This window comes from Serinus canaria, chromosome 3 (assembly GCF_022539315.1).
Source record: "Serinus canaria isolate serCan28SL12 chromosome 3, serCan2020, whole genome shotgun sequence".
NCBI lineage: Eukaryota > Metazoa > Chordata > Aves > Passeriformes > Fringillidae > Serinus > Serinus canaria.
In genome coordinates this window covers 8,872,131-8,899,301 of record NC_066316.1, presented here as the reverse complement: position 1 = coordinate 8,899,301, position 27,171 = coordinate 8,872,131, and the positions used below count along the sequence as shown (strand labels likewise).

Below are 27,171 nucleotides of genomic sequence, written 5' to 3'. Positions count from 1 at the left end.
ACCACAGATCTTTATTTTCAGGATAAAAGACTAACTAAGTGTGGTGTGGAGACCACCAGAGCAAAGACATAAGCAGGCCATGTGAATACCACAGAAAACCTCTCCCTGTCACAAACAAGATGTCTTGGTAGTGAACAGGGAAGGAAAATGACATATTAATTGAAAACAGAGATTTCAAGAGCATCTGGAAAGAAAGCATCAATAGCACCAACAGAGATCACATGTACTAATGGAGAAATCAAAAGTGTGACTTGGAAACACAAACCTTTACTACCCACAGGTTTAGAGGATGGTCTCCACAAACTGATGCAGCACTGCACTGTTTTATCCAGCTTATAATTAATTGCAATTATATTGTTTGGATTAATTGCTGATTGCTATTGTAAAACATGGAAATTGTCTAATCCATTTCATTAGTAGTGAGGGTAGAAATTAGGTTGGGCACATACAAGTTGCTCCAGGATCAAATAAGAAAGTGAAGTCTCATCCAGTGAGCTGATGATTTTAAAGATTGCTTATAATTTAAAACAAATCTTATCAGACTGATAGAAACTTGCAGCCCAAGGAAGGGTGGTATGGGCACAGGATACGAATTTAGATTTTATGGTATGGGCATTTCAGATCAGTGTGACACCAGAGCTGGAAAGAAGCTGGAAACAGGCCAAACTTGTGTGCAGCTGGCTTCAACTGGCTCTCCATCAGCACAGAGAACAGGGCAGTCTCAGAGCCCCAAACCTGCTGGGAGCCAGGACAGCTGCCACTGAAGCCAGCAGGGTGGGTGCAGGGCTGGAACCACCCCAGGGCCAGAGGCCTGATATTGCTGCACTCTAATTCTCGATTAATAGTGCACTTGCAGTAATAACATTAGTGCTGGCATGACATGCTTTTAGCCTTCCTGCCACCCATCCTGCTACAGCCCAGATGAAGGCAATTAATCCCCAGAAAAATGGTACCAACACACAGCACAGCATTACCACCTTACCAAAAAGCAGCTCGCTCTGACAGGTGCCTTCTTCAGCTTGCAACTTCCATTTGTTCTCACTTCTAGCATTAGCCAGGGGAATCAGAAGATATTCCAATCTTTCATCTTTTTCCACCACTCACCACGTTCCTGGTGTGGGGGAACAGCAGCTTTGTGACCCACAGCCATAGACAGGCTCAGGTGCCAGCTCAGGCCTGGAACTTAGGGACCCTGTGGGACAGTCAGCAGCGCTCTTGTGGCACATTCCCAATGGAATCCTGGGCTGCATTAGGAATTGCAGTGCCAGCAGGTCCAGGGAGGTGATCCTGCCCCTCTGCTCAGCCCGGGTGAGGCCAGTCTGGCGTGCTGTGCCCGGTTCTGGGATCCTCAGGACAAGAGAAGGTGGAGCTCCTGGAGAGAGTCCAGCAGAGGGTGACAAAGATGATGAAGGGACTGGAGCACCTCAGCTCTGAGGAGAGGCTGGGGGAGCTGGGCCTGCTCAGAGACACCGAGGGGAACCTCATCAATGTCTGTCAGTGCCTGCAAGGAGGAGCCAGAGCACGGACCAGGCTCTGCTCGGGGTGCTGGGCAATGGGACAGTGGGGCAGGAGCTGAGGCTCAGGGAGTTCCACCTGAACATGAGGAAGAACTTCCCTGTGCAGTGCCCGAGCACCGGGACAGAGTGCCCAGAGAGACTGTGGAGTCTCCCTCACTGGGGATATTTAAGAACCATTTGGACACTATCCTGCACCATGTGCTCTGCGGTGACCTGCTTGAGCAGGCAGCTTGGAGCAGATGACACACGGTGGTCTCTTCCAACCTGCCCCATCCTGGGATTCTGAGGGACGGCAGGGACACTGCGGCGCGCGGGCACGGAACGCGCAGCTCCCGCCACTCCCGTGTCCCTCGCCGCCTCCCGTAGGAAGCTGCGCGCCGTTTCCGGCGCCTCCCAGTGGCGCCGGGGCCGCTCCAGGGCCGCGGGCAGGGTCGGAGCGGCCCCTCAAAGGCCGCTTCCTTCTTCCCGCCTCGGGGGTGAGTCGGCTCCCGCGTACCGGGGCTGGGCTGTGCCCGGCTGTGCCCTGCCGGCTCGCCGTGGCTCCGAGGCCAGCGGGACAGCGGTGAGCGAAGGGCCCGGCATAGGTGGAAGGTCCGGGGGAAATCCCGTGTGTTCCAAGCACGTCAGTGCGAGCTGTCCTCTGTGTGTGTGCGCGCTGCACAAACTCGTTTAAGGAAAACAATTCTTTGGCTTGTGGTGTGGCATCTAATCACTGCTACAAAGCACAGAATAACTTGGTCTTTTTATTACAGAGGCTGCAAGAAGATTCCCACCTGGCAGGCTGCAAATTCCAAGGAAGGCAGCACAATCGAAGGTAAGTATATAAATGTCTTGGGAGTTCAGGCTGCTTCTCTCTGCACTTGGAAAATGTTTTTAATGTGCCTTTGATGGTTAGTGTCTTCTTTGGCTAAACGTGGACTGACTGTTTCTCGGGTACCGTGCTTCGCAGCTTCTCTTCCAGTGTGTGTGAGTGGTAGGAGCATTTCCCACTGCCACCAGGCTGAGCTCCTTCCTGTCAGCCTGATCTGGAATCCTTGGTGAACTCAGTCCCTGGTTTTGTCTGCAGCTGGCTTGCTGATTGCTGGCACTCAGTCTTGGACAGCAAATTATTTCCATGCTGCTTTTTACATGGATGAAAGCGGAGAAGCACTGTGTCTTCTTTGTGGTCCTAAGATGCAGAGCAGTCAGGTAACAGAGAGTAGAAATCTTTTAGTTCTGTGGAATTTGTCCATTGATAAAAGGTTAAGAATTCTGAGAAGAGGGCATGGAGGAAATACTGAGAGACTTTCAGGTAGTGAATCTTATCTGATGTGTATGAACTAGATCTGAGAAACTGCTCATTATTTTCTTCAGGGCCTGGTGATGGGAAGGTCCCTATGCACAGTGAGAATACTGTGAGCTCTAGGTAAACTCACACTCTAAACAGTTATAGATGGGAAATAGGAAGAGGGAAGACAGAAGTGCAAAAGCAGCAACTTGTGAGGGTCATGTTGTGGACAGTGGCAGGGATATGAACAGGATTAAAATCTCTCTTCATTATTTGCTGTTTTATAAAAGGGCCTATTTTGCCTTCATGTGTCACCGACATGTTCTTCCCTCCTGAGAAGCTGAGAGGCTTCAGAAACAAACTGTAAACTATTCTTATCTGCTGCTGTGGAATGCAACAGGGAGATCTGTGATTGGTCTCATCTGGTTGTTGCTAATTAATGGCCAATCACAGTTCACCTGTCCAGACTGTCTCGGTCAGAGACAACCTTTGTTATTCATTCCTTTTCTATTCTTAGCTTAGCCTTCTAATGAAATACTTTCCTCTATTCTCTTAGTATAGTTTTAATATATTATACATGATAAAATAAAAAATCAAACCTTCTGAAACATGGAGTCAAGATTCTTGTCTCTTCCCTCATCCTAAGACCCCTGTGAACAATGCCACATTCATGTTTTGTGTTAGTTTCCTTATTGAGGAGAACCTCCTATGTGTGCCAGTAATGCTTGGAACTGGTTTTGTTTATGGAAAGCTCTCTTAATTTCTTGGAAGGGGAATGTGAGCCTCTGCAAAGGAGGTTTTCCTTCAAAGCTTTATTCTGGCTGTAGGATCTCAGGATCAAAAGCTGTGCAACGACCATTTCTACTGTCAGTGCTGGCTCACACTTTCCCCAGCATGCAGCTGAGAAATAAAAGCTTGACCCCGCTTCCCCTCTGTCTCTGCAGACACGTCAGCTGCCATGGTGAATGAGAAGCACGATGGCACCCTGCTCGTGCAGCTGGGGCCCAAGCTGCAGGCCCACCCAGAGAAGCTGCTCCGGCAGCGGCGAGGCCACGACGAGCGGCCGGAATACCTGGTCCGGTGGAGCGTTGTTAGCTCGGAAGAGAGAGCGGCGGGAGGCAGCAGTGCCTCCTCTGGAGACACCAAGGCAGAGAACATCTCCCTGTGGATGTCTGCAGAAGAGGTCCGCGCCAGCTGCCCGGCGCTGCTGGGCCAGACGAGGCCGTTGTCCGTGGATGTCCCGCTGGACGAAGCCTCGCTGGACGAAGCCTCGCTGGACGAAGCCTCGCTGCTGGAGATGAAGGCCGATGTCAGGAGCCTGGTGCAGCGAGCCAGGCGCCAGGTGGCCGAGGCCGGGACCCCCGAGTGCTCCATCCTGAGCACGGTGCGCGTGCTGGGCGCCTACGCCAGCATCGGCTCCCTGGCAAGCACCTTCAGGGAGGCGGGAGCCCTGGAGCTGCTGACGGCCATGCTGTGCCACAGGGAGCAGCGGATCCGCCGCGGTGCCGGCGAGATGCTGCGCGCTCTGGGGACGCACGATGCAGGTGGGGGCTGCTCCTGCTCAGTGCCATTGAGGAGGGCTTGCTGGGCGGCTGGAGGTGCCAGGCCTTCGGGAGGGGTGAGCTGCTGCCTGGGAAGCAGCGTGTCTCGGGGCTTCTTGGCAAAAGGGGAAGAATCAGTCAGGATCTTCTGGACTTCCATGGTTGCAGTTGTCTGGACTGCTCTTGGAGTTAGAAAGTCTTTCCCCTGCCAGGTTTCTGAGCTGGGATGCTAATTAACTCTTAGGAGGACTTAGGCCAAGGAGATTGGCAGAGTGTGGGGTGACTCTGCTCCAAGCTTTCAGTTGGAAAGTCTCTGGCCTATTCTTGGCAGGGAGCCTTTCCTCAGGCCCTGGATAGAGGCTAGTCCTCATTTAAGAGGAGCTGCCATGGCTTGGCCTGATGAGACTTGGGTGCAGCTGGAAGGCCGCTGGTTGTAGTGTATCCCACAGGAGATCTGGCTTTCCCTGTCCTTGTGCCTGAGTTCATGCAGCTCTGAAGTGGGGCAGATGAGGGGCTGATTCAGGTTAAAACTTGACTTCTTTTCTTCCCTGGGACCCTGTTCTGGAATCAGTTCTTTGGAGTGGCTGCTTTGTGAGAATCTCTCAGCGTTAGGGGTAGAAATAATACACCTCTCAGTGTTAGGGGTAGAAATAATATACTGTGGAGCAAAATGTTGCCACTCCAGAGGAAGGGACAGAATGTGGATCAGGTGACACCGAGCAGCAAAGCTGTTCCTTCCTTGCAGCTCTGTCTCTGGCAGAGAGGGTGGGTATGGGTTGTGTTTCTGGGGCCTGAAGAGTTTTTGTTGTTGTTGCAGGAATCTGGGCCTATGTGCTGCTGTCCCTGAGCCAGCAGGATGGCATTGAGCAGCACATGGACTTTGACAGTCGCTGCACCTTGCTGGAGCTGTTTGCTGAGATCACGTCCTCTGCAGAGCACTGCATGTCCTTCGAGGGGATTCACCTCCCGCAGGTGGTGACAGACCCGCCAGCAGCGCTGGGCCTGCGGGGCGTGAGGGGCCAGGAGGGGTGGGAGCGGGGGGCCAGGGCCGGCACCCTTGTCTGGGGCAAGAGGGGAGTTGAAGGCGGGCAGGTGAGCAGGACTGGCTGTTGGGAGAGCTGGGACAGGGCCTGGGCCTGGTGAGAGGCTGGGGCTGGTGCAGAGGCACCTGGAGAGCCTGGTCTGCGAGCAGGGAGGGGAGGGTGGGCTGAGAGGTCTGTGCTGCTGCCAGCTGGTCCGGAGCTCTCACGGGAGCCTGCCTGGGAATGAGCTGGTGTCTTAGAGAGCTGGGGGCTGGAGGCGCTGTGCAGGCTGAGCGTGAGAGCTGTGCTTGTTGCAGATCCCTGGGAAGCAGCTGTTTGTCCTGGTGAAGCGCTACCTGTGTGTGACTTCTCTCCTGGACAAGCTGAGCAGCGGTGTGGAGCAGGGAGAGGAGCAGCAGGCTGTGCTGTGCCCAGCCCTGTCCCTGAGGAGAGGAGCCGTGTGAAGCAGGAGTTTGAATTCAGCATGGCCATGGCAAACCTCATCTCGGAGCTGGTGCACGTGATGGGCTGGAGCCACAGGCACAAGGCAGAGCCGCTGCCCCAGCGGGACCTGCAGCCTCGCCCTGTCCGCTCCATCTTCCAGCACAAGCCCCCAGCCAGCACTGCTGCCCAAAAGCCTGTGTTGCCCTCAAATCCTGGTCCTCACAAGAAGCAGGGCTGTACCTTCCTGACTGCATCAGACTTTGCGGACAGCAGTGACTACACGGAGTACTTGCGGGCAAACCTGGTGCGTGGCATGCGGGTGCGCTTGCTGGAGGACTGTGGTGACATCAGAGCTGGGGAGGAGGGCGAGTTTCTCCAGAGCACGGATAACATACGCACAGTACAGGTAGGACATGGGGAGACTTCTTCTGGCTGGAATGGCAGAGGGGAGTGACTGCTGAATTCCTAATGATGCCTTTATGTGCAGGTAGCTGGACGATAGGCATGGCTTAATGTGTATCACTGTCTGCATCTGTCCTAGCAAAACACTCGCCTTTCAGAGCTGGAGGGGTGGGTTGCATGGAAGGCTAGTCTGGTTTTGTATGGGTTATGCCACTAAGATTTCTTAGCCTCTAAAACAGGCCTTACTAAAAAAGCCTGTCCCCGTCTTTCTTACAAGCCCCCTCTTAGTATTGAAAGGTCACTGTAAGGTTTCCCTGGAGCCTTCTCTTCTCTGGGTTGAACGACCCCAACTCTCTCAGTGCTTCCTCATAGCAGAGGTGTTCCATATCCCTCTTGCTGTTTTTGTGGCCTTCCTCTTTGCCTGCTCCAACAGGTCTGTGCCTTGTACTGAAGTCTTCGGAGCTGGATGCAGTTCTCCAGGTGGGGGTCTCACCAGAGCAGGGCAGAGGGGCAGAATCACCTCCCTTCACCTGCTGGCCACACTGCTTCTGTGGCAGCCCAGGATATGGTTAGCTCTTTGGTCTCTGAGTGCACATTGCCAGGTCATGTCCAGCTTTTCATCCACCAGTTCTGCTAAGTCCTTCATAGGGCTGCTTTCAATCCCTTTGTCCTCCAGCCTGGAGTGGTACTGGGGTTTGCCACAACCCAGGTGCAGGACCTTGTACTTGGCCTTGTTAAATCTCATGAGGTTCCCACTTCTTGAGTTCATCCAGGTCCCTTTGGATGCCATCCCATCCCTCAGGCATGTCAACTGCACTGCTTGTCTTGGTGTTGTCAGCAAACGTGCTGAGAGTGCAGCCAATCTCACTGTTGTCACTGATGAGGATACCAGATGATATTGGTCCCCATACAGACCCCTGAGGGACACCACTTGTCACTAATCTTCAGCTGGACATTGAGCTGTTGACCTCTGAAAATGACCATTCAATCAGTTCCTCATGAACTAAATAGTCCATCTGTTGAATCCATCTCTCTCCAATTTGAAGAGTAGGATGTGGGATTGCTGTCAAAGGCTTTATAGAAGTCCAGAAAGGTGACAGCCATAGCTCTTCCCTTGGCCACTGATGTTGTCACTCCATCATAGGTGGCCAGTAGGTTGGCTGGGCAAGACTCTCCCTTGGTTTTCTGTAATCACCTCCCTGTCTTCCATGTACCCCAGTTAAAAGGCTTTTCTAGTTCTGGTCCATGCATTGGTGATGTTTCTGTTTAGTCCTCCTCAGCTGAATAACTGCTTTGCATCTTATTTTTTTCCTTACTCTTATAAACCACTTATTTTTAAGTGGTTTATAAACATCTTTTATAACCCACTCCATAAAGATAACTTGCAAAGGAAGTCTATTTCATACTGATTCTCTCTTTGTCCTTAGACATCTTGGTTTCTAATATGTGTGTTTTCCTAAAATTGTGACATCTTTTTCTTATGAAGTTGTACTTGTTTTTACTCTTAATGAACTGGGCACTTGGAAAGAGCACCAGGATCCTTTCATTATTTTCTCCTGTTGCCAGTGACATAAATTTCAAAGGGTTTTTGCTCAATGTTGAGCTAAAGTGTACTGTTAGCTTCCATTCCCTTTGTCCTGTTGGACCCTTGGGTTCCCTCTTCTGTCTATTTCTCTGTTTAATTAGGTTGAATGAATTTGTAGTTGCTCCATTCAGGCTTATTTTCAGTAAGTTATTTGTAAGGCTCACACTATTAACAAAAACGAATCTGAATGTCAATTGGGCCAGTCATCTTTCCTTTGTTTCTCTGACTTCTGTTGCTTTCCTTTCCTTTCCAAAGAAAGATTTTCACTGTTGTGTCTGGTCCTGCAGCCCTATCTTTCCATGACTCCTTTGAGATGGCATTTGGTACATAACTAGTTCAGGTCAGAGATACATTGAAGACTATTTGGTGTTGTGTGTAGTCTAACTCAACTTCCTTCCATACAGTGCTTTCCCAAAGTCTGTCAGCATCTCATCTGTCCAGCACAATGGGTTCATAATAGCACTGGTGTAACTCCAAAAGAGCTCAGTGAAACAGGCAAACCATAAGTTTTTCTGCTCTTTTTTAAAGCTACTGACATTTGTACTTGCTGTTGCTGGGTTCTCCTGCTCAGAAGGTTAAATGTAACACTATGGTATGGAAAGCCATAAAAAGTCCTCCTGATTTTTGAGAGGTAACTTGGACAAAGCAGAGGAAACAATTGCTGCCTTTGAGACATGCTTATCAAGAGCCCAAAATCTGTTTGAGAGGGTTGATGAATGACCAAGGTTATAAAAGTGCCCTGAGGTACTTCATATACAGCTCATCTGCCTCGAGGTAGTGTTGGTTATGTCCTTTGTCTGCTTTTCCCAAGGCACCTGCAGCTTGGCACTTTTGGAACAGCTGTGATTAACCGGATGCACTCATGCCTCTGCTGCTGTACTGAGATCTGTAGTGATTGCAGGCAAAGTTAGTGTTTTCTTTTTAAATAAAGCTCCAGATGTAACCAAGGCAAGAAGTTAGTAAAGATGGTATGCCTCAAAACTGGACAATGTGAGTGCTGAAATCTGTACCAAAATTGTGTGGTCTTCTACTTCTTTGGGAAATGGGAGGACAGATGTAGCAAGAGGATAGAACAAATGAGCAATCTGATTGTCTGGATTTGTTTCACCCACAGATTTTACGACACTCAACGGATCGGACCTACTGGGTGCGGTGGGACATACTGGAGATTGTTGGCTTTGGGGACCAGTGGGAAGATCCTGCTGCTCAGGAAAAGGAATACAGTGTGAGAAAGAGCTTCAGTCTAGACGCAGGTGAGATTGTGATGTGTGTATGTATTATCTCTTTCTTTCTGATTATCCTGTGGGATAGGAGTGGTGACCTTTATATGGCCAAACACACCACAAGTAGCAGGCTGGGTTTAGAAAGCACTATTAGTTTGTGTGACCATGTAAAGCTAGTTAAGGAACTGCATGGCTGGTGATTGAATGGAGTGTTTTTGAACCCTAGACTTCTGTCAAGATGTATAATGAAAGTAATGATATAAAAAGCATAAAATTTGATTTAAACTGCAATAGTCAAAACTTTGTGGTTGAATTAACTGACTGAACTGCCAAAACGTGAATTTCTCTTAGAAATTCTTAGAATTTCTCTGAGATAAATCTGTTTAGGGGCACTCAAGTCCCCTTAAGTAAGCAATAAGGGTTTTTAAAAGGCATGAATATAGCAACAATTTGTTTAGCTTCATACTGTTGAGCTTTTAACAAGGTGTTAAAGTGTTAATGAACTGTTTTCGTAAGACATCTGCAACATCTCCTAGAACATTTAACATTGCCCTTCTACTGGGAGAAAATGAAAGGCAGAATCCAGACTTCAGATACCCTTTTCTTGTTCAGCGTCTGACATGATTTTAGCCAGGGAAACCTATTAAAGTAACTCTTTTATCACAGCTGTGGCCTTCTAGAATATCTTTTGTGTAGAGTGGTTTGGATTTACTGGCTGCAAGAGAGAATGTTGATGAGGTCAGCAGCAAATTGCACACTTTGAAACTATTCTTATTGCCAGTTGAAAAGATGGTTTCTTAAATGGCTTCTACCTCTTGTATTTAAAGGCTTAACTTCATGTCAGTGGGCAAAGTCTAACTTAAAACAAACTAAGTTAGATTTCTCCTTTTTGTGGTCTTTCTGATTTTGGGAGAAGCAAGAGCTCTGTTTCACTTCTGTGTATAACTTGCCAGGCATCATATCCCACTTAGAGTATGAATTGAAATGTGGGGTGTAAAGCAGAGGATGGGGGAGTTGGCAGTGCTGACAGTGCCCTTCCTTGCTCTGCTCCCCTGTAGTTCCACAGCCATTCCTGTGCAAGCCCTTGGGGGGGCTGTACTCCCTGCCTTACCTGGGGCAGCGGCTGCCCAAGGCTGCAGATACCCTGAGCCGTGCCGAGTGGTGGGAGCTGCTCTTCTTTGTGAGGAAGCTGGAAGCACAGGAGCAGAAAGAGATCACCTGTCTCATCCAGCAGCACCTGGGAGAGCAGGTAGGGGCCAGTGCCTGCAGCAGGGAAATGGGAGGGAGGAGCAAAGGGAGCATTAGGGAAGGGAGCAGGCCCAGAGGAGATGGCAAGTGTGAGCTGTGCAGGGCCAGCCTGAACGGGGCAGAAATGGGAGGGTGAGTGGGGATGGTGAAAGCTTGGAGAGCTTGGCCCAGCAGAGCAGTGAGTGGAGATGAAAGGCAGTGACCCCTGATTGAAGAGTGACAGTCCAGCAAGGTTTGGTCAGGTGAGGCAAGGCCGTGGGGTCATTCTGCCAGTTGCAGTTGTGTGGTGAGCACGGGTGGGAGGTGTGGGCTGGTGGAAGTTGGGCTGGGGACAGGCAGGGGAGGGTGGCAGTAGGGAGTGGCCCTGGGCAGCTCTGGCGGTGCAGCCTTTCTGTCCGTGGTGCCAGTGGCCGCCACAGGGGCCGTGGGGTGCGTGGCGAGCCCGAGATTAACTTGTCCCCATGGGTGTGGCTGTCGGAGGTGGATGAAGAAGCCCTGATGCAGCTGTCGGTGCCTGCGGAGCTGGCCCAGAAGGTGCTGCAGGTCCTGGAGCAGCGGTGCCAGGGCAGCTCTCTGCGTGACCTGCGTGGCTCCCATGTCTACGCCAGACACTTCCTCGGGAGGGGAGCAGAGCAGGATGGTGGAGGGAGCCCCGCAGTGTCCTCAGAGGGTGACAGGAGCACCGGCCCCGAAGGCACGATGGCCAAGGCAGCGGAGGGAGACCTTTGTGCAGCCCCAGGGCCGCCCCAAGGCCGCGGTGTGGCAGTGAGGTCGGATTCCCAACTGTTCAACGAGCTCTTGGAGAGGGAGGGGCTGTTCTTGCCAGAGGTGACAGAGGAGCAGAGCCAAGGTAATGTCCTGCCACACGCTGGGGCACAGGCACGGTGCTGGCAGTGGCAGTGCTGCCTCCACAGGGGAGGACTGTGGTCAGGGCATGGCGGCCACGCAGCCAGGGCTGCCTGAGGTGGGGGTGCCTGTGGGTGCTGGGTGTGTGGGTGTGTGGCACCCTGGGAGCCGCTGGAGGTGCCACACACCCGGGAGGTGTCACCGCTGCCCTGACGGCTCCGTCCCTCCGGCCAGCACTGGGCAGCTCCAAGGGGCTGAGTGAGAGCGGCTCGCTGGCCAAGGTTGCAGCTGTGGTGGACGTGATCCAGAGCAGCAGCTCAGCGGTGGGGCTGCGCTTAGCTGGGCTCAAGCACATCCTGGAGATGCTGGAGGAGGAGCCCAAGTTGGAGCAGCAAGCGGGCACAGCCCAGGGCGGGCTGGGCATGGGGAGTGCTGGGTGAGTGCTGGGGTGCTGCACACCCCTCCTGCTGCCTGGGGAGGGCCCTGTGGGCAGGGTTGGGGACGGTGCTGAGCTGGATGGGCGGGAGGTGGCAGCAGGAGTGTGGAGGGTGGTATATGCGAGAGGAAGGATGGATTTTGTGTCCCTTTGTCCCAGGCAGGCTCTATGGCAGGGCTGTCCCAGCTGCAGCATGGGCAGGGAGGAGGTGGCTGTCAGGGCCCAGGGAGCCTCTGCCTGAGGTGTCCTGTGCCATGCAGGGAGAAGCTGGTGCAGGTGTCAGTGGAGCTGCTGAGCAGGGAGGTGGCGGAGAAGGCGCTGGTGGCGGTGACGCTGCGGCTGCTGGCCGTGCTGCTGGCCCGGTACGAGTGGCGCGTGCCCTTTGCCACGGAGGGCGGCGTGCGGGCCGTGCTGGCCTGCATGCAGCAGCACAGCTGCTCCGCCCTGGTGCAGCAGGCCGGGCTGGCGGTGAGTGCCCGGGGCACGCTGGGGTGGGCAGGGCAGCATGGGCTGCCCGGGCAGGGTGGAGGGGCCGCTGCCCTGTGCACTGCTCTCGTCCTCGCAGGCGCTGAAGGTGCTGGTGGGAGCTGCGGACGCCGAGCCGGGAGGTGCCGGTGGGAAGTGCTTGCCCTGGAACCACGGCGACGCTCAGATGATGCGGGAGATCTTTGCCAGCATCGGCTCTGCCTCCAGCAAGGGCTCTGCCAGCCTGCTGAGTAGCATCCCTGCTGCCCTGAGCACCATGCAGAGGGTCCCAGGGTAGGGGCAGAGCGTGGAGAGCGGCTGCGGTTGAGGGAATCTGCAGGGGGAAGGGTGGGCAGGGCGGGCAGGTGGCTTGTGGGTACAGGGGAGGCTCTGTGCCTGGGGGAGGAAAGTGGCACGGCTGTGTCCCTGCAGGTGCTCCTCAGGGGTGCAGAACGGCCTGCTGGTGGTGAACATGCTGATGGATGGGCACCGGGGCCTGGCGGAGCAGCTGGCGAGCTGCGATCTCCTGGCGGTGCTGCAGAGCTGCTGGAGGGCCAGGCAGAGCAGCGGCTGCCCCCAGGCAGTGCTGGCCCTCAGCGCCATCAATCGCCTGGCAGAGCACGGGCTGCCCCTGGGCCCGGAGGCAGCAGGTACCGCCCTGCCCACCCTGCCCGTGCCACGGCCCCGCGGGTGCCATGGGCAGGAGTGCCTGGCCCGACAGGGCAGAGCACCCTGAGGGGCTGCTGCCGCTCGAGGGAGCGCCTGGGCTGGGCTCACGTGTCCTTGTCATGGCAGGCAGAGAGGTCCTGCTGGACCCGAAGGGCGTGCAGATGCTGCTGGGTGGCCTGGATGATGGCTTCCTGTCCAAGGAGGTGGTGGTGGCCCTGGAGCGGCAGCTGTGCAGCCAAGGCCCCGTTCCCTCTGGCCAGGTGGCCCAGCTGCTGCAGGACCAGAGCTGCTTCAGGCTGTTGCTGCGCAGCTTGGAGCTGCTGGGGACAGAGAAGGCTGTGAGCCTGAGCATCCTCAGGTGTGTGCAGGGTGACTGAGGAGGGTCTGGGACCCCCTCTTGAGGTGTGTGAGTGCTGGGGGGTCATGGCGGGGAGACCCAGTGCATGTTTGTGGGTCCTGGTGGGGGTGTTCTTCACTGGGGGCAGGCTCACCCCAGCACATAGGCTGGTGCCAGTTGGTGTGCTGGTGCACAGGGCCACGTGGGGCCACAGCAGCTGTGCCTGGGTGCTGGTGGGGACATGCAGGGGCAGCAGAGGACATGCCTGGGTGCTGGTGGGGCATGCAAGGTACCAGGGGAGCCTCAGTTCCCAGTCCCTGAGAGGTGCCTTCCAGGTGGGGCAGGGAAGCAGGGCTGCCTGTAGCACTGCTGTCCCTGTGCCCTGGCCTGAGCAGGCCTCCTTTGTCACCCAGGATCCTGAACAAGTTCCTGGACAGTTACCAGGAGGATGTGCTGCCCTGGCATGAGTGTGTGGAGCCCTGTGTGTCCCTCCTGATCACCCACAGCAGCAGCTGGGAGGTGAGGGGGCCCTGGGACTAGTGGCAGGCAGGGTGGCTGTGCTGGCTGTGCTTCAGCCGGGCTGGGCAAGCCGGGCGCCACTGGTGGCAGCCTGGCCTTGTGTCCCAGGCCCTGGGAGAGGTGGGGAGCGGCTGTCCTGGCCGTGTCTGTGTCCTGGTGGCCACATGCACAGTCTGGCTGTGCCTGGCCAGGCTCTGGTGGGTGCTGGTGGGCTGGGATGATGGGAATGGAGCTGCAGCTCCGGCTGCTGGGAGGTCCTGGGAAGTTGCCAGCAGTGCCCTGTCTGCTCATGGCTGTGTCTCGGTAGGTGCTGCAGGAGGTCGTTGGCTTCCTGCACCGCCTGGGCAGTGCCAGCAAGGACTGTGTGGTGGTGATGTGCCACGTGGGCACCCACGAGGCTCTGTCCAAGGCCCTGGTAAAGCACAGCACGGTGCCATCGTTGACGCCGGCCCTGCTGGAGCTGGTGATGGAGTGTGAGAAGTACGCCAGCCTCTACAAGAAGCTGACGAGCAGCATCTTGGCTGGCTGCATGCAGGTGGGCCTGGGGAGGCACGGCTGTGCTGGGGATTTGGGTCTGGGGGCATCAGGCTGTCCCTGCTGCTGAGGGACAGCCTTGTGCTCTCTGCCTGGCACAGCCCTGCGGGGGCTGAGGGGAGGAGGAGCTGGAGCCGCTGGTAAGAGCCTTGCCCCACCCCACAGCTGGTGCTGGGACAGATTGAGGAGCACCGCCGGAGCCACCAGCCCATCAGCATCCCCTTCTTTGATGTCTTCCTGCACAACCTGTGCCAAGGTGAGTGCAGGCGGGGGGAGCTGACCCCAGGCTCGGTGGCTGGAAGCTCCATGTGCTCTGCCCACAGGCTCCAGCATGGAGGTGAAGGAGGACAAGTGCTGGGAGAAGGTGCAGGTCTCTTCCAACTCGCACCAGGCCAGCAAGCTCATGGACAGGAACCCCAGGACCTACTGGGAGTCGAACGGCAGCACGGGCTCCCACTTCATCACTGTGCACATGCAGTGTGGAGTGGTGATCAGGTGGGGCTGGGCCGGCAGGGCTGTGTGGAGGAGAGGGCTTTGGGGATCTGTGCCAGCCCTGCCACAGTGGCTCTGTCCTGGAGCCAGCGGGATGTGGCCGTCAGGGTGTGGTGCCACCAGGTGCCACCAGGGAGGCAGGGATGGCTGGGCAGCCCCGTGTTTGCTGTGCTGCAGGGAGCTGAGCATGCTGGTGGCCAGCGAGGACTCCAGCTATATGCCATCGCGGGTGGTGGTGCTGGGCGGGGACAGCCCTGCCACCATCAGGACGGAGCTCAATGCGGTGAGTCCCCATGGGAGTGGCGGGCTGCTCCTTGCTATGCCCCGTGCAGGTCTGGCCGTGGTGTGAGGCCCGGGGAGGTGGGAATGGCAGGAGCTGCCCTGTGGGAGCCTCCTTGGGCTGCCTGGCGTGCTGAGGGCTCAGTGCCTCCGTGCAGGTGACCATCCTGTCCTCGGACAGCAGAGTGATCCTGCTGGAGAACATGACCCGCTTCTGGCCCGTCATCCAGATCCGGGTGAAGCGGTGCCAGCAGGTAAGGGAGCAGGGGCTGGGCCTGGGAGCGGGCACTGTGGGGCGTCGGGGCTGAGCCGAGGAACTGAGGGTCCCGCTGTCCCCTAGGGTGGCATTGACACACGTGTGCGTGGCATCGAGGTGCTGGGTCCCAAGCCCACCTTCTGGCCCATCTTCAGGGAGCAGCTGTGCCGACGGACGTTCCTCTCCTGCACTGCTCGGGCTCATGCCTGGAGCCAGGAGATCTGCCGAGACCGGGGGCGGCTGCTGCAGCTCTTTGGCAGGTGAGTGGTGTCCTGGCTGTGGCATTGCATCCCTGGTGTCCCAGAGCACGGGGGGGACATGGCAGGCAGCCTGTGAGGGGACTGCAGGGCTGGGAAAGGAGCAGCTGGCTGTGCTACCTGGATGGAAGGGGCCCTTGCTCCTTCCTGGCCACCAGTGGTTCTTAATGGCCAGGGCCACCTTGGGGTCGCCTGGGTTTAAGCTGGGCTATCCCCCCAGAGGAGGATGCTGGTCCCCCCAGGGGCTGGCACATCCTGACAGAGGTTGGCCAGGCACAGCAGGATCTTGTGGCCACAGGCACTGCACAGCCCCCATTTGGCAGGGGCTGTGAGGGCCCCAAGGGCCATTGGGAGGCAGGCCCTAGAGACAGCAAGGGGCCCTCCCTGGCTGCTGGGGGCTAGTGGGGCCAGCGAGCCATCGTGCCTTGGCAAAGGGCAGAGCGGGGAGCCAGCACTGCGCTCTGCTTTCCCATGGGGGTTCTCCAGCCCCTGGCACCGAGCGCTGCCCACTCGCTGTTGCAGACTGAACCGGGCGCTGCAGCACGAGCAGGGCTTTGCCAACCGCTTCCTTCCCAACGACGAGGCAGCCCGGGCACTGGGCAGGACATTCTGGGAGGCCCTGGTGAACCCCTTGGTGCAGAGCATCACCAGCCCAGGTAGGCTGCGCTCTCCGGGACCCAGCCGAGCCGTGCCCTGGGCAGAGGCACCCGGCTCTGAGTCTGGTTGGCCTCACAGACCCTGATGGTGTCAGTGCCCTGGCCTGGCTGCTGAGTGAGTACCTGGAGAGCGTGGAGCTGCCCCGCCGTGCCCCAGGAGGCAGAGCTGCCTTTGGTTCCTGCGTGCGGCGCCTGACCCAGCTCCTGGTGCACGTGGACCCCGGCGGCCCTGAGCCAGAGGAGACCCGAGCAGCTGGTGAGCCAGGGGCTGCCCTGCCCTGGGGCTGCTCCAGAATGCCAGGCTGTGGCCGTGGGGCTCCTCTGGGGAGCATCCTATGGCACAGAGGCTCCTGAGCTGGGGAAGGCTTGTGGTCATGCCCCAGCAGTGGCCATGCCTCAGCCCTGCTCTGGCAGGTCAGTGTGTGGGGTCTGCCCAGGGAGCCATTCTGAGCCTGAGGTTGACCCTTGGCAGGTGGGAAGGAGGGGAAAAACAAGGAGGTGCCGGCCAGGACTGCAAAGGTGGTGGTAGAGAAATCAAGAGGCCAGTGGGGAATCTCGCAGTGCTGGCGTGGTGTGGTGCAGCAGCAGGTAGAGCTTGGAGGGCTGACTGGGGGGCTTGACTGGAGGGGTGTGGGACCTTCCCTGGGTGGTTGGAGCAGGGAGTGGGGTCTGGCAGTGCCCTGGGAGCATGGGGAAGGCACAGGGCTGTACCTGGCCTCCACAGAGCCTGGAGTGATGTGGGGAGAGCCCTGCTGCACTTGCCTCCGTGGTGTGGCTTGAGTGTCAGCCAGGCCAGGAGACAGGTCCTGTGTCGGGCAGTTATTCCTGCTGGGCTGCTGCTGTGTCTCCGTAGCGCCCCCACAGCCCCTGGCCAGCCCTCAGAGCTGCACTCCCACCTTGGCAGCCCCGCAGCAGCAGGGCCCCGAGTCCCGGGGAGCCGGGCAGCTGGTGCTGGCAGGGCAGGGCCCGGGATGTTCTGAGGGGCACATCCTGCTGGGGCTCAGCCCTCATGCTGCTCCCGCAGGTGCAGCAGTTCCTGGAGGCGGCGGGGCAGGCGCCGGACCTTGCGGAGCGCTACTGCCGGCTGTACCAGCGCCTGCGCGGGGCCACTGAGGAGCTCTTTGGGCAGCAGGCCGCCTTCATGCTGGCCCTGGGCCAGGGCTTTGCGGGGGCTTTGCTGCAGCTCTCCTTCCTGACCTCCCTGCACGTGAGTCAAGGGAGCGTGGCCCCGGTGCCGTGCCCTGGGCAGGGGCTGTGGGGCTGCCCTGGCCCACGGCACTGGGGCAAGCTCTGGGTGGGTGGTGTCCTGTTCCCCCCTGAGCCACAGAGCCCTGCCCTGGCACCCCGGGTGGTGCCCAGCTCAGGTGCATGGTGCTCATCCCAGTGTGGGCTCAGCCCTGGCGCACTCCGGCCTTGGGCTGGTGCCTGGGCACTCTCAGCCCCTGCCCGGCAGTGCCAGAGTTTCCTGGCTGCTCCCTGTAGGGACATTCCCCCAGCCCAGCCCTGTGGGCACCTGGTGAGTCCTGTCTGCAGCCAGCCCTGTCCCTTGCAGGTGAGCGAGCAGTTTGCCCGCTACCTCGACGTGCAGATCCAGGAGCTCCGCAGGGCTGCGGGCAGCACGGGGCCTCTGGAGCGGCTGCAGCAGTTCCTGGAGCCCTTTGTCGTCTTCAGTGGCCTGGAGTTTGCCCACAACTTTGAACACTTCTACAGGTGAGGCTGCTGTGTCTCCCCAGAGCCAGGGGCCTCCTGCTGCAGCGTGGCCTGGTGTGCTGGGGGAGCTTGGCCTGCTGTGGCAGCAGTGCTCCCGCTTTGCTTTTACGGGATCATGGAGTGTGGAGGACCCGTGGGGAATCACATTCCCTGCTGGGGACAGGGAGGGGACACGTGTGTTCTGCCAGGCCCGTGTGCCATGGGGTGAGGCCAGGCTCGGACCTGTGGCTGTCTCCCGGTGGGTGGCTGATGGCCACAGGGCTCGGGCCCAGCTCTGACTGAAGCTGGTGGCCATGGCAGACTCTACCTGGGGGACCGGCTCCTGACACAAGGGCCATCCTGGCTGGAAGAAGGCATCGTGGAGCAGATCGGGCTGTGCTTCCCCAGCCGCTTTCCCCAAGACATGCTGAGCAACTTGGCCGAGTCGGAGGAGCTCCAGCGGCAGTTCTGCCTCTTCCGGCTGCAGGAGCAGGATAAGCGGCTGCTGGAGCTGGACATGGGCCCGGACGAGGTGAGAGGGATGGGGCCGTGGGGAGGCCGGAGGCCACCGGCTTTTCTTGTGGGATCCCAGAGCCTGACTTGAGCTGCCCTCGTGCCCCTGTGCCCAGGTGCTGGGAACAGCTGCAGTGGCAGATGTGCCAGAGGTGAAGGTGCTGGCCCTGTCCCCACGCTGCTGGCCTGTTTCCCCGCTCTGTTACATGGATAACCCTGGGAGGTTTTTCCCGGCACTGCTGAGCTCCCCACTGGATGAGTTTGCTGACTTCTGCCGGCAGAGTGAGTGCTGTGGCTGGGAGTGTGCCCAGACCCTCCAGGGCAGCTCAGGCACAAGTGGAAGTGGGCTGGGAGTGCCTGGCAGGGCTGGTCCCTGTCCCTGACACTGTCCCTGGCAGGCCAGAGCCAGCTGGGCTGGGAGTGCACAAAGCCCCATCGGCTGCAGTGGACGTGGCTGGGCCACGCCGAGCTGCAGTTTGGAGACTGCGTTCTGCACGTGTCCACGCTGCAGATGTACATCCTGCTGTGCTTCAACAACGCCCAGGTAGGGGCTGGAGCCACAGTGGAGGCTGGAGTGTGGCAGGGCCATGTCCTCCCTTCCCTTCTGGTGGGGTCTCCAGCGGTGTTTGGGGCACAGGACCCCGTTCTTAGGCAGGGCCTGTGGCCAGTGAGCCTTGGCCATTGCCCTCGCACCCCGTGCTGCAGGAGGTGGCTGTGGAGGCCTTGCTGCAGGCTACGGGGCTCCCTGCTGACCTGGTGCACCACGCACTGACACCGCTGACCCACGGCCAGGGCATCCTGGTGGGGAGCTGCACTCCAGGGGGTGAGCGTGGGGCTGGGGCACCCAGGGGAGGGGCTGGCCTGAACCCCGAGGGGGTGCTGGGCTTAGGGGTGCAGGAGCTCGTAGAGCTGTTGAGGAGGCTTGGTCCACGTGTTGGTGCTGGGGGCACAGGTGTGTGTGTCAGGGTGGGGTCTGAGGGCAGTGTAGGGCTGGGGGTGATGTGTGGGGTGGGGCTTGGGGCCATGCACAGGGCCTGGGTCAGCCTGGGTGGGTGGATGGGGCTCCGTCTGTGTGTGGGCTCGGGTTGCGCCAGGGGCCGTGTGCCTCATTGCTGTGGCTTGGGGCCACACGTGGGGGACAGCACTGGGGTGGCCAGTGGTGCAGGCAGCCACAGGAGGCCCAGCTTGGGTCCCCCAGGCACACGTGTCTCCTGGGGCTCCTTCGGGGCCCAGCTCAAGCTTGGCTGAGCCCGGGTTGGGTGCTGGCTGCAGGTGCACTGCGGCTGAACCAGGCAGCCCTGGCGCAGAGCTCTGGCCGCCAGCTGAGGCTGCTGCCCCAGCAGAGGTATCTGCGGACAGAGAGGGCCGAGGTGAGCGCCCTGGAAAGGAAGAGGAACATCCTGTGCTGCCTCATCACCCGCATCCTCAAGGGGGAGAAGCAGCTGCACATCGACAACCTGGTGTTCAGGGTATGGGGGGGAGGGGTCACAAGGAGCACAGGGGCTGCCTGGGGGCTGCAGCCACTGCACTGGGGCTCCCTTGCTGCCCTAGGTGATCGATGCCTGTCAGAAGGGTGAGCTGGGTCCAGGGGTGCAGTTCCTGAGCTTCTGCTGCCACAGCGTGGATGTGCTGTCCTGCATCCTGCACCTGCTGAACCAGGGCTACCTCCGGCGCCAGGAGGGGAGGCCTCACGTCTTGGAATACATCTCTGCTGAATCCACAATGCCTCTTGGCGGCCAAGCACTGATGACTTTGCAGTGCAGGCCAGCCCAGGCATCTCTGGAGGAGGACGGCAGGTACAGGCTAGATTGGTAGGGGTGCATGTCACCAGGTGTGGAGGGGTGTGCATCTCCACCCTGTGTGAACATGGTACATTTCTCCATGTCAGGTATCCTGGCACAGACAGGGCGGAAGAAAATCTCCTGGCAATGCTGCAGGTGTCAATGGGGCACACGCTCAGTCCGGAGGAGGCAAAACTGCTCATGAACCAGACAGTACAGCAGGTCCAGGATACTCTGAGCATACCAGATGATGTTGCTCATCACCTCCTCATGCACTGTAGGTGGAATGTGGATTTCCTGATCCATTGCTATGTGGAGAACCGTGAGGGCCTGCTCATCTCCTCAGGGCTGCAAGTGCAGGATGTCCAGCCTCCCCCAAGCCCTGGAACCCACTGTCCAGTCTGTGTGAATCAGCTGTGTCCCACTGAGAAGCCACCAACCCTTTGCTGCATGCACTACTGTTGCAAGGTGAAGGTCCTGGGGCCTTTGGTTCCTGCTACTTGACAGGCTATTGCTACTGTCTACTTGGAGCAGCTGTTCTTTGTCTGAAGGTGTTATCTGGGGATTTTTCAGAGCTTATAGATTCTCTTTCCTCAGCTCACTTTTTTGTTGTGATCCTTCATTCCCTGGTTTGTCTGTTCCCACTTTTGTGCTTTGGAGTACTTACCTGTGATCTGTGGGATGCTGGGTGGAGAGGGCTTCCAGGGTCATACAGCCTGGCTTATGTCTGGTCTCTGCTCTTGTGCCCTGACAGCCCTGTTGGAAGGAATATCTCACCACTCGCATTGAGCAGAACATGGTTGTCAACTGCACCTGTCCCATATCGAGTGCCGAGCTCAGCCCACCACAGCCTTTATCTACTCCATCGTGTCCTCTGAGGAGATCATAGCCAAGGTGAAGCAGGAGGGGTGGCTGCTGGGTGTCCAAGCTCTCTTACATCCTGATCAGCACTGTCAGATAATTTTGTTGCTCCTTTTCCCCTTCCTGTTACCAAGGCTGGCAGTGTGATAATGGTGGCCAGCCAGATTCTGTCTGTTTTCTCTGATTATGGGCAATGCCAGCTGTTCAGGAAAGCATAACAACAAAAGAGCACAGTGGTGTTTCCTCTAAATATATCTCTAGCAAGCAACATTTCAGGGACATCATTAGTTCAGGACTAGATGTGAGCCATGGTAGCAGCTCACGACAAGTATCCTCTACTGGTGTGCTGGAAGCAGTATAATAACAACAACAAAAACAACAACAACAATCCAGATGAAAACATGAGCAATTTCATTATACTGCTGCATCAGTGACCCCATGTCCTTTCTCTTCCATTGGTCTCTGGCTTTGAGCAGTTCTGGTTTTTGTGGAGATGGCAGGAATTGCCACATCAGATTAATTTTCACTCTGTGTGAGTCTACAGATGCATCTAAGCCAAGCTTTCTGAGCTCTGCTTACCTTACTGCTTGGTCATTAGGCTACAGCAGTAGATGCTTGTTCTAAAGCAGAAGATACTTTTCCTGCTCTTTCAGTTTTTAGGGCTGAATGCCCTCCCCACCTAATGGCAGAGCTGTAGCTGTCACATGACTGACTCTTTTTGTTAACTGCTGGGCAGAACAGTCTCTTTTCCACTGCTCTGTTTGACAGTTGTATCTTTTGGCTTGTTTTTTATAGAAAGTGTTTGGAGAATTAATGCATATATGTGGACAGTTAGTCCTTACTGCCTTTGCAAATCCAATAGTCACACCTGTCTGAAGGCAGGATTTAGTAGCCTGTTGCTGTGACTGTTTTATAAAAGAAATAATTATTGCAGGTTGACATAAATAGCAGCTAATTTTAACAAGTTGCTCTGATGCTGTCACTGAAATGTTATGTTTTCCTTCTGATCAGTAAGTGGTGTGGCTGGAGTGTTAATGTCTGATGCAGAGTCACACATACAGTCATAGAATATTTTGGGTTGCAGTAATCTGTGGAGGTCTCTGGTCCAATCCTGAGCTCAAAATAACTAGATTATTGCATGAAGATCTAATGCTGGAATTATATTTAAACATAAGAAAACTGTTTGTTGGGGTTGGGTTTTTTTCCCCAATAGTAAGGGTAGTGAGACATGGTACCAGTTTGGGTGGAGAGGTTTGTAGTCTCTGTGCTTTGGTATATTCAAAAATTCAACTGGACACAGTCCTGAGCAATCCTGCTTTAAGCTGGAGAAGTTGGACCAGGTTTTAATTTCCAGAAATGCCTTCCAGCCTCAGCAATTCTATGAAATGCAACAGCTTCCAGAGATGACATGGTGGGGATAGAAAAATGAACACAAAAGGAATGGAGGGGTAAACTGACTGAGTGCTCTTTTGTTGTGAGCAGCTGTTTGGTGAGATGCACCCAGAGCACCAGACACTGCTTTTAAGGCCTAACTATGCAGCTTCTCAGGCTTAAATCTCTTTCCTGGCTTCTCATTACAGTATGAAAAAGCTCTCCTCAGATGCTTTGTTGAGTGTTGCTCCAACCTGACATGGTGCACCAACCCTCAGGGCTGTGATCAGATCCTCCTTAAGGATGGACTTGGTTATGGAGCAGCCTGTTCCAAGTGCTCCTGGATATCCTGCTTCAACTGCAACTTCCCAGAGGTGAGGCTGAGCTGGATCACAGGCTGTACTGTCTTAGTTTTGGCACACACCCTTCTGCTTTCGTGTGGTTGACTGATTGTCTTTCTCTGTCCCTCAGGCCCATTATCCTGCCAGCTGCAGCCACATGTCTCGATGGGTGGATGATGGTGGATACTATGAGGGAATGACAAGTGAAGCCCAAAGTAAACACCTGGCTAAGCTCATTTCAAAGCACTGCCCAAACTGCCAGGCTCAGATAGAGAAAAATGAGGGGTGCCTGCAGTGAGTATACAATTTTGTTTGCTACTGTGTTTGTGACTGGGTGGCACAGTCCCTGGCTGTGGTGTAGGGGAGCACTGTCAGGAACTGACAAGTGGCTGTCAGGACTGAGGGATTCCCATGGTCTTTCTGCAGTATGACATGTGCAAAGTGTAATCATGGCTTCTGCTGGCGCTGCCTCAAGCCCTGGAGGCCGAATCACAAGGATTATTACAACTGCTCTGCTATGGTGAGTGGTTTGCTGTATCTCCTTGGTTCATGCTTGTGTTCAGAGACCCCTGTAGCCTCTCAGAGATGGTAAGGATCTCCACTTGGGCCCTTTACTCTGGACTTTGTGAATTTGCCAGTAACACTGGCATTTCCAGGTAGCCCTGGTACTCGAGGGAAATTGCTACAAGTTCCTGTACCTTTCCTTTCAGGTGAGTAAAGCAGCTTGTCAGGAGAAGCGTTTCCAGGATTACAATGAGAGATGCACCTTTCATCACCATGCAAGGGTAAGGCCTCCTTCCTCTGCAGATGCTGACTGCTGCTCAGCCCTGGTGAGCAGGGCACTTCCTGTTGTGTCAGTGTCTTCTCTGCTTAGAAGCAGGCTTCACATCCAGGCTGGGATCACTGGATGATCACTTTGCCCTGGTTCTGACATTAAGGAGCAGTCCTTGGCTATTTTCTTCTATCCAGTCTGTTGTGGAAACTGAGCACCTGACTTGTGGTGTTGAGGGGCTCAGAGTGGTGCAGGAGTTGGAAGCAATGGTGACTGAAGGCTGAGCTCTGCTCAGAGCTGAGGTGCTGTAAAAAGTTGAAGTGATGGCACAGTAGAAATGTTATAGTTGGATGCATTAAATGCTCTTCTGCTGCCTGCATCTTCTGGGATGGCACTTCAGAATGCTTAGCAATTACTTGTGTGGAAGGTGCTGTTTTTTCAGTCTTGTGGAGCTTGACAGTGACGTTGACTCTTTCCCTCCCCCTTTGGTTTTTGCAGGAATTTGCTGTAAGTCTGAGGAACAGCATTTCTTCCATCAGAGAGATGCCAAAAATTAGGAACTTAAACTTTGTTCTTGATGCCTGCAAAGTGCTAGAACAGGCACGGAAGGTAAGGCTGAATAGTATAGTCTTGCTGAGGTTTAGACTTAATTCTGCTGGTGTGAGGAGACACCAACCTTGCTCTTTTCCAAAAAGGAGACAGAGAAAGCTTGAGGGAAGGAGTAGCATCAGGACAGGGGAATAGCTCATGTTTGCCCTTCCCTGCTTTGAGTCTGAGTTGAGCTCTGTTTGCAGTGTTCCTTACAGTCAAGTCATAGGATTTGGAGCTCAGCTCAAGTTGACACCATGGAATCAACACAAAGTCAATATTTAGGGTTTTCATCCACTGGGTTTGGTCCATTCCTATTAGAAATGCCCCAGTGAAGGTACTTTTAAAGCTCTCCTGATGCTGTGTCACAGTCAGGAAGTTCCTCTTGATGCTTGTGTTATGATTTTCTTTTCTTAACTTCATTTCATGAACTGTAGATATTTTGGGAGCAATGAGTTACCCACTGCATGTCCTCATAGCCACATTAAAAAAGGTTTGTGGTGCAGCCACTTTGTGTGTGCAGTAAGCCTGTGACACTTTAGGTCTGTAATGCCTGCTCTGTCCTGGAACATTGGCAGGAGATGGGAATTGTCTTTGCAGTACTGACTTTGCATATACACCTTAGTTGTGCAGGTAGGCTTGATTTTGAGAGAGGCATGTGGGACAAGGGTGCCTGACCCTATTTTGTCTTCTCAGTGTGGTAGCCCCTCAGTTTTCTGGGGTACATATCACTGTTGCTTGTTGTTGCTGCTACTGAATTTTCTGGCTCATTTCTTTAAATGGAAACAGTGATCTCATTCCCTGCTGGGTGCCTATATGGCTTTAGGGGTCGTTAATTCGTAACTGGAGTTTGCCACTTGTTGAAATGCCTTTGTTGTGGGCTCTTGGTGCTGTACAGCACCATGCTTGCTTCCCTTTGAGCTCCATTCTCTTTGTTCACTGCCACTTTTGTTCAGCCTGGGCTGCCCAGCATTGCCTGGTCCTGTGTGCTGATGGGTTTGACTCTTTGCCTGCTGGTCAGTCACACTTGTTAAGCATTTACAATCTGTGTCCTTGTGATGGTTTGCAGTTGGGAAAAATCAATTATTTTAGACTTCAATATAAAATAATTGCACATTCATTTCCAATCCTGCCAGTAGCTTGAGTTAGCCTGGCACTGCTGTCGCTTGTCATAATGGGTCACTGATAATAATGAGATCTGGAGGGGTTTGAGGCTGCTCCCTTTTTGCCCACTCTGAAGCTGAAAGAGGGTGCTTAACAAAATGATCTATACCTTTCCAGGTGCTGGCCTACTCCTGTGTGTACAGCTACTATAACCAGGACACTGAGAGCATGGATATTGTGGAACAGCAGACTGAGTGCCTGGAGATGCTCACTAATGCTCTGCAGATCCTTCTGGGTAAGTCCTGCAGCCTCCCTGAAGTTGTGACTAGCATTTCTAGCTGTAGTCAAAGAGCAGCAGCTCAGTAGTGGGGTGATAGCATATATACCAGCACCCAACTGGCCTCACTTTTCCCAGTCCAGTCCTTGCCTTCTTGATGTCATTTCTGAGGAAGTCCACTGGAGCAGTTTGGCTGCCAGAGGAGATTGGTGCAGCAATGAGCAACATGTTCTGTTCTGAAAGAGGGATGCATTTGCACAGGAGATCTAAGCAGCTATGGCTGGCTTCATAATCAGAGCCAAGGATTTGGTCTCTACTCAAGTGTGGCATGCAGCATGACTTTGTTGGCCTTGACTTGCAGAGGAAACCCTGCTGCAGTACCAGGACCTGGCCACTTCTCTTCAGCTACTGAAAGCAGAGCACGTCCACACGGGTTTGGAGTTGGTGCATCAGATCAAGGAGCGTCTCTTTGCAATTCTCTGGCACTCCACACAGGTGAGGGCCATGTGGCTGCTTGTGCCTTGGCTTGCTCTTGTGGGCAAACTAAAGGGCTTGATCAGCTGAGGGGATAGACTCAGGACTGTGTGTGTGCAAGGAAAGGGTTTGCAGCACAAAATACACCCCGAATTACACACTGTTTCTGTCTCTTTTGGCTGTTCTTTCCTGCTAACAGGATTTCCATGTTGGGCTCCAGACTTCAGGGGATGCTGTTCAGCAAAAGTTGAAACTTGCAAATGTGCCTGCTTCAGCCCTTGCATGCACAGGGTGAGTTTTCTTAGTGGGGTAACAGGGGAAGGTGAGTGAGTGCAGACAAAAAGCAGGTGAGCAGAGTTTTCCCCTGTGCTCACTGACATACAAAAGAGTGAGTGACAAACACTGATTACTTGCATCCTGTTTTGTGGTTTTGCGGTTAAATTGCTACCTCCCCCTGAAGTAGCAATTTAAATGATGTAGTGGTGTAGGGAAACAAGCAAAACCTCTGCTTGTATGCAGCTGTGATCAAGAAAGCTCCATCACTGGCAGACTCAGTTTTGAGAGTTGCTCTCCCTGGACTCTCCTGAGTTTCTTTGGCTGGGGATGCTGAGACAATGACAGTAGGGTGTTGTGGGGCTGGGTCCCAGCTGATGCTCTGCTTTTATGCTCTCCTTCTCAACAGGCAAAACCGTATCCTCCTGTGTGACTCCCCCAACACAGATGAAGGTGGCAAGGAGGTTGAAGATGAGGAGTATGATCCACAGTGGCAAGGACGACTATGTTGATGACGATGATGACCTTGATGAAGACAACTTTTTGATAGATAATGATTCAGATTGTGATTCTTACTTTGATGATAATGATAGCTATCGTAGCTAACACTAGAAGGGTTCTGTCACCCAGCCTTGCCACCTTGGACCTCTGCCTCTACTTTTTCTCAACCAGTTTGTGTTACTGTTTTTCCTCAAAGGCAGGGAGGAGCTCTCAGATGGAACAAAATGTTTCCTCTGGGAGGTTTCTTGCTCAGTGACTCTTGAATATGCAGGAACGTGCTCTGTGCAGCTGGTCTGTGTTACTGCGGCCACCTTTCTCAGAAAGACATCTCCTTGCCTTTTTCTGTTGTCTCCAGTTCTGCCTGTAGGTATTTAATTGAGTTAGAAAGCCCACCTGCAGAGTAAGGACCACTTGCCACCTGTTAAAGGGCTGCTCCTTGTCCTTGGTGTGCTGTCCCCAAGGGCTGGGCACAGGGGAGGGTGGCACATGTCCCAGCACAGCACTGTCTAGCAATGGCCAGTGTCTAGAAATGCTGTAAAAAGATACATTAACACTCAAAGCCTTCCAGCTGGAGCTGGTGGGACTCTCTCCAGCCATAGATGGATGTGGTTCAGTTCCTCTAGTTGAGAGG

General features: G+C 55.1%; 1 protein-coding gene across 1 annotated transcript; it reads left to right on the top strand.

Moving 5' to 3' along the window:
* Positions 1 to 1,899: 1,899 nt before the first annotated feature.
* LOC103821369 (cullin-9-like) lies at positions 1,900 to 26,674 on the top strand. Its single transcript, XM_050972444.1, is given in 45 exon segments — positions 1,900 to 2,079; positions 2,270 to 2,331; positions 3,729 to 4,328; positions 5,143 to 5,297; positions 5,665 to 5,761; positions 5,764 to 6,197; positions 8,893 to 9,031; positions 10,060 to 10,250; positions 10,730 to 11,099; positions 11,330 to 11,531; positions 11,792 to 11,999; positions 12,097 to 12,290; positions 12,429 to 12,646; positions 12,792 to 13,023; positions 13,416 to 13,521; positions 13,829 to 14,056; positions 14,221 to 14,311; positions 14,379 to 14,550; positions 14,725 to 14,830; positions 14,985 to 15,080; positions 15,167 to 15,342; positions 15,862 to 15,995; positions 16,075 to 16,251; positions 16,468 to 16,583; positions 17,020 to 17,202; positions 17,548 to 17,705; positions 18,006 to 18,216; positions 18,314 to 18,479; positions 18,596 to 18,741; positions 18,903 to 19,020; positions 19,470 to 19,666; positions 19,749 to 19,993; positions 20,086 to 20,446; positions 20,733 to 20,799; positions 20,802 to 20,872; positions 22,420 to 22,584; positions 22,682 to 22,845; positions 22,978 to 23,071; positions 23,262 to 23,336; positions 23,822 to 23,932; positions 25,193 to 25,310; positions 25,654 to 25,787; positions 25,966 to 26,057; positions 26,449 to 26,535; positions 26,537 to 26,674. Coding segments are annotated over 43 exon segments (7,500 nt in total). The 5' UTR covers positions 1,900 to 2,079; positions 2,270 to 2,331; positions 3,729 to 3,742; the 3' UTR covers positions 26,646 to 26,674.
* Positions 26,675 to 27,171: the final 497 nt, after the last annotated feature.